Here is a 10,440-nt window from a genome sequence, read left to right as displayed (position 1 = left end):
ACTTTTTATTTTTTTTATTGGTCTACTTGTTATTTAGAATCTGATCATGAATGCACTTATATCCCTATATATGGACCTTATCTCTTACACTTTTTTTTTTATTTATTTATTGTTTTGGGGTAAAGATTTCCAAGATTTTTTGATAAAGACTAAACAGTCCAATTTAATCCGATGCGGATATCAATTTTATAGAAAAACGTGAACTTAAAACGGTGTTGAAAAAAATGAAACATACAAATAAATAATCACACAATGGAACATAAGAATTTACATGGTGCAACATAATTGACTATGTTTGTGTTGAGATGAGATTTGCTTCACTATCAATCGAGAATAGGATATCCTCACACTTCTCTCATATTGCTTAAAGAGAAAGAACCCTCGCTACAAATGTATAACAAATCCTATGCAGGTAATTTTCCAACATACCTATATAATCCTAATAAAATTTTGATCGGCAACCCTTCAGAATCAATCCACTTATGCAAGTGACGGAATACAAGACATTATAACCCCAACAAGTATCGATACCGATATTGATTGAGATCGATACAAATACCAATATTTGAAACTATGACCTGGACCAAATTTTGACCAATTCCAATCCGATTTGAATCAAAATTGATAAAGATCCACGCATTCTTGGAATACATTCTAAAACAATAAAAATAATTAAAATACAAAAACAACCTAGAATGCATTCCAAAAATACATACCAAACGCAACCTTCTTGTTTTTGTTTTAGGTGGCTTGATGGTTCACTCAAAAATTTGCTAAATAATGAATTGCAAGCAAAGATCTTCGGAATCAGATCTTACCCATTTCAACCACTACTATATATAATAATCTGATACTTTTGCATGCCCTCCACCTTGTATCCTAATAATCTAAAGCCACCAATGTTGACTTTTGATTGACAAATTTGAGGGAAGAGAGAACGCTACAGCTATCAAATTCGTTTTCGTGTTCCCATAATGGCATCCCCACCTGTACACCACTAATCAATAATAATAATCATTCCTCTCATCTTTGTCAAAAAGGAAGTAAACAAACACCATTTCTATGGTCTTTCCCTTCCTCCAATAAGTGTAAAAGAGCAAACCCGTTCCCTCTCTTTCTTTAACTTTTAAGTCAAAAAGGTACGGCTTCGTATTCCCCAATCCCACTCTTTTGCAAAAAAGCATTTATACTACATCCAAAGGGTGTAGTATTAAAGGGTTTGATTTAACTAGTTTCATCAGTTCTAAAATTTTTGATGTATCGATTAAATATGTAATAATATTTAATTTAAAGAAAAAAGATTGAGTATACCGATGATATACCACAAGTTAGCACTCGTTGTGTCTATCTCTCTTCCACTTTTGAAATGATTCCCCTACCTCACCTATATGATACTCCACACCCTATTGGTGTCACCCGCTAGCTTACCATATACGGTCTCTCTCACGAATTTAAATTAGAATATGTTTTGAATGCATAAGATGGTATTCGGGTAGCCCCTGCAAAGAGCGTTCACATATGCATCAACATAAATGAAATTATTGATTTCTATGTACGATCACGCAAAAGAGGAATCACTCGTGTCATGTGTATTGCTATTGAAAAGAAGGGCAACATGTGAGGAAGAATATAAGAATAATCCTACATTAGAAAACTTTGAGACTTTAAATACCTTCATATACTTATTTGGATTACTCCTTCTATTAGCATCAGATTTTGAGTTGAATATTTCGACCATCACATCACCATTCCGCGTAAGAAATAAATATACTAGATCAGGATTTTGTTTCTAATAATCAGGTGAAGGTTAATTTTATCAAGGTAAAAAGATCTTTGTTAGAGAGTGTGGCCTACGCTAATACTCTCAGCCTCTCATGTATCTCCCTTTCTCCTCTCCATGTAAAAAAACATCTCTACCCCTTATTTGGAGAGGGATATAAAAAAATAAAGAAAACGTAGTTATATGCATGCTTCCAAATAGAGAACCACTTCCTTTTTATCATATTTAAATTAATGACATCAATTTCTTCTGATAAATAGGGGGAAAATGAGAAAAGGGTTCTCATGGTTCTACCAAACCTGTGGTGTTCAGATTTTCATCCTTTCAAGTGCGGTGCACCACCCATTGCACCTTTAAAGTGTATCGGACGATACACCTCATTTGTACATTGGATTTTTAAATATGCTCAAGTGAGGTGCACCATCTAATGAACTTTAAAGGTGCACTAGACGGTGCACCACACTTGAGAAGATAAAAATTTATGGTTCTCCCTAGTGTTTTTACTGTACTAGGCCTAGGCGGCTTGCCCCCCTATAGATCAAACAGCCTTGTCATTCTTGTAGTCTTTGTGGTGAGAGAATAGCTACCAATTTCAATAGCTACTTCAATTGAAAAAAACAAAATAGATACCATAGCTACCAATTTCAGTGGACATGTTGGCACAGAAGGCCACAAACATCTTGCAAGGGTTGCACCAAGCACTGGGACACCGGTTACGTAGAATAGAAGTTTGGATTGGTGACATGAAGCTACCTAAATGGCTGACTCAAGGATCTCAAGAAGAATGGCTAGTAGAATTATTTAAGCAATTTTTCGATGTGTCTTTTTTATTAACTGTCATTGATGTGGTGTGAGAGATTCTCTTACATTTGCAACATGAGGAACCCTCTCCCTATTCTTAACTTGCTCAATATGCATATGGCCCCACTATGGTTGCCGCACCAAGGAGCATTTAGAGTCTTGACCGGACTAAGGATGGACAAGACAACCGTTCAAAGTCCCAAGCACGATGGATGCATCTGGGATAACCGTTCCAACGTCTCATGCAAGCATTGATTCACATCAATTTGTTTTCCTTTTGAAAACAAACATTGGAAAATTTTTCAACATATAATATTTTTTTCATGTAAAATTTTCACATGTAAAATCAAAACAAATGGAGAATATTGGATGAATAGTGAATCCCCTAGGTAGACTATAATTTTTCCACACAATAGTCATGGCATTACTACATATGGAGAAACCAAATTGATGTGAGTTTTTGAACATAGTAACAAACTATGTGATGACTTGGCCCACATATACATACAATCATACATGTCCACTAGACTTTAAGCACAAACCCAACCGACATTGTGTGATGCGTGTGCCGCATGAAACCCCTCCCCCACTGCAACTTTCACTTGTATGGTATTGCTTCTACTTCAACATATTCCACCATAGAGGACAGTTCGCCCACCATCCTAGGATTCACAAATTCTGGCCTCCTAGGGTTTAAATACCCTTTCCCGCAGTGAATGGGATCCCATTCATCGTGGGTGGAGGGAAACTCGCTCCTTAATTAAAAAGGCAAGGTTTACTAGCCTGTATCTAAATGACCCACATTTTGTGGTCGATTACACCTTGAGATGTGCCTCTATGTCAAGTTTCAGCCTCAATGGAGTTCAGCAAGGCTCCGTTTGTTCCAAGATAAATTATTTCCTTAAGAAAATTAATTTTTATTTATAAAATAAAAATCTGTATAAAAAAAATTGTTTGGTGAAAAAAAAAATCATGACCTTGTTATTATTATTTTTTATTTCCTTTTAGTGTAACATAAATTATTATTTTGAATGAGGGTAATCCTATCATTTCAGATACCTACTTGAAAAAATGTTCAGCTTTAAAGAATGAAATAGACAAGAAATTTTCAAATTATTTTGAAAAATTATATTTACCCTTATATTAAAAATTTTAAAGGGCAAGAGAATGTTTCCTAGTCACGTGGCTTCTGTACCACCTCGGGGGACAATGGGAGCATGTGCACAAGCATCATGGGGGATGAGATGTCTGCCTTTCCAAGGGGGTGGGGCGATCATTTTGCACCCACCTGTGTGTAGAAGAAAGGACCACGCAACCAGGTAGAGCTCTTTCCCCTTTTAATAAAATAAACTATAAAACAACAAAATAAGGGAGAGGGTTGGGTAAGCCGCCAACTCCAAGTATCCTAGTAGTTGTGCCCAATGAGGAGGGTGGGATGACTCATTGGGATGAGGAGGGCAAGAGGGTCATTTCCAATGAGGGTGGGAGAGAAATAGACCCAAGTTGGATAAGCTGCCAGCTTACTCAGCCTTTTCCAACAAAATAATCTATTTCAACAAAATAATCTAACTATATGAAGCAAGGAGAAACACAGAGAATGCAGGACTTCCTGTCAAGGCAACTATTTCGAAATGGCTTCTGATCGCTCCCTATTATGCTTTCTGTGGCTCTTGTGTCGAGTCACCTGGAATATATTTCTATCATGTTCTTGGGTTAAGCATATTTGGGTTGGTGGTCTTTTGGGACTGAGAATTGAATTTCTCTCCCACTCATCCTTGGAATAATTAGGCACCTCTATGCTGCTCCACAAACAAACTTGACAAGTCTACCCGGTTTGGTTCTATTCTGTGTTTATAATTACTTGCTACTTTATTTGGTGTACTAGTAACAAAGTTGTTAAAGGCTTGCAAAAGCCTAATTCGCTAAAAAATATGATGATGTTTGACTGTTGGATCTCTGATTTGCATTTACCCCCCCCCCCCCTCTTTCATCTACTTACAATGTATGTCCTTCTCTTCACGATGAGGCGCTAAACTTATCGATCTAGTTTTTCTCACTTTCCTAAATAAAGTTTCCTATCTTGGTACGCACATGATCCACTTCAAAGTGCCTAACTACATCTGGTTGGTCCTACTACATTTTGTTAGATGGAAAACTCATTTTGGTAGCTGCAGGTTTTCTCACGGCTTGTCGTACTTTGGAAAAGTGCCTAACTACATCTGGTTGGTCCTACTACATTTTGTTAGATGGAGAACTCGTTTTGGTAGCTGCAGATTTTCTCACAGCTCGTCATGCTTTGGAGTCAAAAGTTTTTAGTATCACAACAGGTCTTACACATGCTACACAATTGAGACTGAAGGTGCAAGAAGTTTGGAGTTCTAGCAAGGAGATCCTTGGTCTTCTTCCATCTCCATTTCAATAAGCAGGGCCATGACCTCTGTTGTCTTATTTTTTGAAAATTCTTGACTATTGTAGTGGAACCTCCTTCTCGTTACTTACAAACCCCCTTCTATCTAGGATAGTCTCTCAGATCTTTATCTCCTCCAGTTCCCTGCCCGACCCAATTCCCCAATTCCTCTAACATGGGGGGACTAGAATAATCACCCTACCCTTGCCCGAACACTGCCCCGGTGGTATCCACCACCCCCTATTAGAGGAACTGGGGAACTAGACCGAGCAGGGAATTGGAGAAGATAATTTTTCGTCTCTCATCTGGCTAACATGGCATGATAGAGCGGATTGAGCTCCTCTCTAGAGCCCAGCACTCCCAGGGGGCATCTAGCCATTGGGTTGTGTTGCACACATCCCTAGGCATGCACCGAGATGTGTTTGACATAGCCCAACCCTTGGATGCCACTTGGGCGTGCCCTGGGCATTGAGCTCCCTGGAGAGGAGTCGGTAGAACAGGCTATCCTTTGTATATGATAATTATGTACATTATAAATATTTAAAATAAAAAAATAAAAAATAAAAAAAAAAAAAAAAAAAGAAGAGACTGAGAGCATCGTTGGAAAACCAGGTTTTCGGACTCTACTTGTCTTCTAGAAAAACCTGGTGACTCGGCCTTATCAAACCCAGTCAAGATGAGTCACATTTTTTAATTTTATAATACAATAAATAAGTATAAATTAGTAAAAAATCATAAAAATACAGAAAAATATGGGGAAAAAAAACCCCAAGTAATCACATATCAATGCATTTTGAGTTTATACCATTAAACAAGAGAAGGGAGTCGAGGAGTTGAAGCTCTCTTATTGTTTTAGATTATGGATTTACTATTTAGTTGACTCCGTTTCTAAGTGACCTAGTATTATAATTCTTTTAAAAGTGACTAAACTCGCCGATTTTATCATGACTCGAGTAAAAAGTACCGAGTCTTATTTGACTCGGACCATTTATGACCCAATCTCGTCATTTTTTTATCCTATTCTAATCTACATGACTCTTGACCAGATTTTCAAAATTTTAACTTAACTCGGACGATTCACCCCAATCAAAACCCAATTTTCCAACTATGAGAGAGAGGTGGGGACCGGAACATCTTCACCAGCACCGTATACTTTGACTTGCCGATTCGTTTTTTTTCTCCTTTTAATAAACAACTATTCTGATGTTGGATTATTGCTCGTCTTTATAACCATCGTTTCTCTCTCTCCTGCCAAAAGTCCAACCATGGGATTCATGGCAGACAGTCTTGCTATAAAATAACCAAAACCTTCCCCCATAAAATTATTCCAATCTCTCCCTCCCTCCCTACTCTCTAATCTAAGTCTAACCTATACCTCTCTCTCTACTCTCTAAAGTCTTAATCTCTAATCTACTTTTTTGGTCTAATTAAGCCTTCAAGAGGGCGCGTCCCCACTAAGCACAACCCTCCACCCACCTATACTAAATTAGCAGTCACGTAACATCTTTGTCAACCCCACTTCTCCCTAGACCTTTCATTCATTCACCAAAGAAAACAAAACGCTGGTTTTCTTCCCTTCCCCTTCCCCTCCAACCATTAAACTAAAAATCGAAATCTTTGAGTTATCTCAGTTTCGGTCTGATCAAAGCAAAACCCATGATTGAAACCCAAGTTTCGATTCCGACTTGTAGGCACAAGGTCTAAACAAGATCTATCATGTCTCAATTTCAGGCTTGATAAAAAAAAATGTGAATTCAATTATGTATCCATTTAAGGGTATCCATATCTAATTAGATAAAATTCGAATATGAAATCAAATAATCTAAAACATAATCTATCAAATTTGAATAAAACTTCTGCAAAGTTCTAGAGAAGAAAAGTGCTTACACAATTTAGATACATGAATTGAGAGCAAAACAAAACCACCAAGAGAAGGAATGTGCAAATTAAATAAATCAAGGATGTAAACGATTTGTATCTGTATCTGTATCCATTTATGGGTATCAACATCGATTCAAGAGATCCATATTCAATCCGTATTCGATCCGTTTATTCTCTACACAACCCCCAATTCGTTGACCATAAGCCTCTTCTCTATCCTTCTTCTCTTATTAATCATTCTTAAAATTTTAATCAACAAATTATCACCCAAGCAAAGCAAAGTAAATTAAAGTAAAGCAAAGATGATTAGGGAGCGAGCACTACATATTATTCTATCCTCACAAGAACCAAAGTTAAAGCAAAAGCAGAAGACCGGAACCCAAGTACCGAACCCACTTTCCAGTTTCAACCTTTCACCAAATCCACAATTTGCCCCCACTTTCTTCTCATTTTCATTTCTTTTCTTTTAAGTCTGAAGTTATGAATTTTGGAGTTTGGACATTAACAGTACTAGGAAAAAAGTTCTAAAAAAGAAAAGAAAAACAAGGAATCCCGTATTTTACAGGGAAAGGACAAATCCATTTAGTCTCCTTAGACTTGGAGCTCTGGACCCCTTCCCAATCCCCATCCATCCCCCTTGGCCTCTGCTCCATGCCCCTCCCTTTGACCTTTCTTTCTTTCTTGCTTGATTGCTCAAATTAGGGGTTTCTTTCTTCTACCTCTCTTCTCATCTGGGTTTCTTTTTCTTCTCTGTTTTGATGACGAAAATTACAAATTTAAGAAGATTCAAGAATGAGATTGGTTGGCTCTGAGACGGGTTGCCCATGATTGTGCTCGCCTTCGTAGGTGACAATCAGCATCGATGGATCGTCCACAGCCCTCTCTACGTGCTTGCGTGCAGGGCAACCTCTGACGCTGCTGCACTTGTAGTAACCCCTGATAAAAAGACCCAAAAGAAATCAGAATAAGAAAACAAGTAAACTCATAAGGAACTAGAATTAGCAAATTCAGAATTGCACACAACCCGTTCGACGAAAGTTCAAAGTCAAGACTCAAGACTGGATAATGGAGTGGACAGCCAAAAATAGGAAGACCAACAGAACAGACTACTAATCACAGTAAATAACTTATCTAAGCTTTAATGGGTCAACGACTCTACAACCTCATCCAAAGGTTTGATTGATATTTTAAGCTAAATTTGTAAAGGAATTGAAAGAAAAAAACACTAAAAACAGAGGAAGACAGAGTGATTTGACAGGAAATTTTACATACCTTGGATGTGGGGATCCTTTAATTGGTTTTTGCCCGTACTTCCTCCAGGAGAAATCGTCAGTTGGGATATCGGCCATCTTTAAGCTAATTGCAGGGACTTTCACTACCCTCTTCACCCTCGATTTCCTGTTTTATCAGATTGTAACAGATACAGATTTAGAAACTTTCCGTCATAGTTTTTATACTTTTTACAGTTACCCAGATGAGAAACACAACAGAATCGCATAAAATAAGGAAGGAAACAAACCTTCGCTTCGAGCAATGGCAGCCGGTAGAAGAGGTTCCACATTTTGCAGCGGCATCGACGGATGCGTTGCACTTCCTCTTCAGCGAAGAAGAAGACAGAGGAGGCCGTCCTGCCGATGAAACTTGAGACAGATGCGTAATCTGAAAAGCCGACGATGAGGAAGGCTGCTTACTATCCGTGTCGCCTGTCAACGACGACATAAAGGAATTCGCGGCGGAGATAGGCGGAGAAGCACTGAAACTAATAGTCGTCGCCGATTCCTTTCTTTCGAGAACACCGTTCTTCGTCGTCTGCAGGTTAGGATTGTTGGTGGGTTGGAAGAAATGGTGATGTTGATGTTGATGATGAGGAAGAGGAAGAGGAAGAGGGGGTAGCCGTTGGATCGGCGTCGGACAATAAATCTTGGACCCAGATGACTGCTTCTCTTTCTCCTCCTCCTGCTGTTGTTGTTGTTGTTGCTGCTTTTGCTGCTGATGCTGATGCTGATTGGTCATGGAACAGGGCTCGTCGGTGGTAAGGGTATTTTGGAGAGGGGAAGCCATGGGAGCCCTTCTGAAGCGAGCATGGCCTGTTCTGGTCCGATCCAGTAACGAAATCACTTTCCTAAACTTGGTTACAGCAACATCTGCAACCTCCCTACAATCCATATCAATCTCCATGGCCGCCTTAGGATTAGACGAGATCTGATACTGCTCTTGTTGTTGCTGTTGCTGTTGCTGTTGTTGTTGCCTCTGAGACAACAATTTTATTAGCTTCTCAACGCTTTGTAGCCCCGCAGAAGCAGCTTCTTCTACTGCATTCTCCTCTGTTCTGATTGCTGCAAAGGAATCACTCCTGTAACCCATAAGCTCCACCGCCATGTCTTCAGAATATCATAAACAAGAAGAAATAGATGAGGAAAAGAGGCAAAAAGTTCTCTCGCTCTTCTTCCTCTCGTCTCTCGCTCTCTTGTTGCAGAGAAATGGGGGAGAAGGAACGAGAAGAAATAGATGAGGAAAAGAGGGAAAAAGTAAAAGGGAGGTTGAGAAGAGCGAAAGATATATAATAATAATAATAATAAAAGAAGGATTCTTAGTCAAACTGTTATTCAACACATTTCCTTTTTTACCCTTGCGAGGAAAGGCATCTATCTGTCTACAAATGAGATCCATCCACGTGGCATCTAGGGTTACTACTGGTATATTATAGACTATAGAGAGGAGTCCAAAAAGAAAATGTCACGACATTGACCTGACCGCCTCTTTACTCTTTATCGATTGGAGGGTTTTGAAAGGTGGAGTGGCCGTTTCTTTTACGGGCTAAAGCCGGTCAAGGTAAAGATTTAAATGGTGTGACCAGGAGAAGAGACGATGAGGTCAAACACTAATCCATGACCGTTGGATCCATGAACTGAAAATCGGAGGGGCTTAGTTGTTGCCAGAGAGGTCAGAGTTGACCTAGATCACCACTAAGGCAAGGATTTTGGGTTTTCTTTTCCGCGCTTTAGTCGGGGAACGTGGGCCCACTTCCCCACCTCTCCTTTTATTATTGTTTGTGTTCTTTAGTCGTGTCCAGTGTCAACCATAAGTCACATCACATGGGATTCTTTTCTCGACAAACAAAACTTGGACAAACTTATTCCAACTTTGAAAAAATAAATTCTCTATACGTTTCTGTGGGGCCTACTCGTTATAAGATCTAACGGTTGATTGGTATCACGGTAGTTAGATTCCAAATGTATGGGTGGGAGAAGTGATTCGTAGTATAAAACTCTGGAAGATCTTATCTTTAATTGTATTATATAGTATAGGCGGCATTGGATTCTTCTTTATATTGGAATTTTTTCCTTCATAGGGTTTGGAGTTAATGAATCAAAGTTATGTACGAGGCACGTGTGACGCATGTGCATGTGTTTGGTTTAGAGGATGTTTCCAAATAATGAGAAAAATAAAATGTAGGATCCGTATCGGATTGGGATCGGTCATCTTGAAAATCGATACGATATCAAATAGAATTTGATTACAATCTAGAACTAAGAACATAACCGAGATGAGATTTGGTTACTTACCGAAT

At 38.7% G+C, this 10,440-nt stretch overlaps 1 protein-coding gene across 3 annotated transcripts; it reads right to left on the bottom strand.

The window, feature by feature from the left end:
- Positions 1 to 7,161: 7,161 nt before the first annotated feature.
- Positions 7,162 to 9,345, bottom strand: LOC122662621 (probable WRKY transcription factor 7). Of its 3 annotated transcripts, none has more exons than XM_043858305.1 (4): positions 9,084 to 9,345; positions 8,389 to 8,858; positions 8,142 to 8,267; positions 7,162 to 7,805 (listed from the first exon to the last, which is right to left on the bottom strand). In XM_043858305.1, exons 1-4 carry the CDS (start codon positions 9,246 to 9,248, stop codon positions 7,646 to 7,648), a joined length of 921 nt encoding a protein of 306 aa, XP_043714240.1. In that variant the 5' UTR covers positions 9,249 to 9,345; the 3' UTR covers positions 7,162 to 7,645. The 3 variants fall into 3 exon arrangements, with proteins under 3 accessions (XP_043714240.1, XP_043714241.1, XP_043714239.1); XM_043858306.1 differs by having other exon boundaries at positions 8,389 to 8,851; positions 9,089 to 9,345; XM_043858304.1 differs by having other exon boundaries at positions 8,389 to 9,345.
- Positions 9,346 to 10,440: the final 1,095 nt, after the last annotated feature.

Source organism: Telopea speciosissima, chromosome 5, assembly GCF_018873765.1.
Source record: "Telopea speciosissima isolate NSW1024214 ecotype Mountain lineage chromosome 5, Tspe_v1, whole genome shotgun sequence".
NCBI lineage: Eukaryota > Viridiplantae > Streptophyta > Magnoliopsida > Proteales > Proteaceae > Telopea > Telopea speciosissima.
Note: the sequence above shows the minus strand (reverse complement) of the source record. Positions and strands in the feature narration are given on the sequence as shown.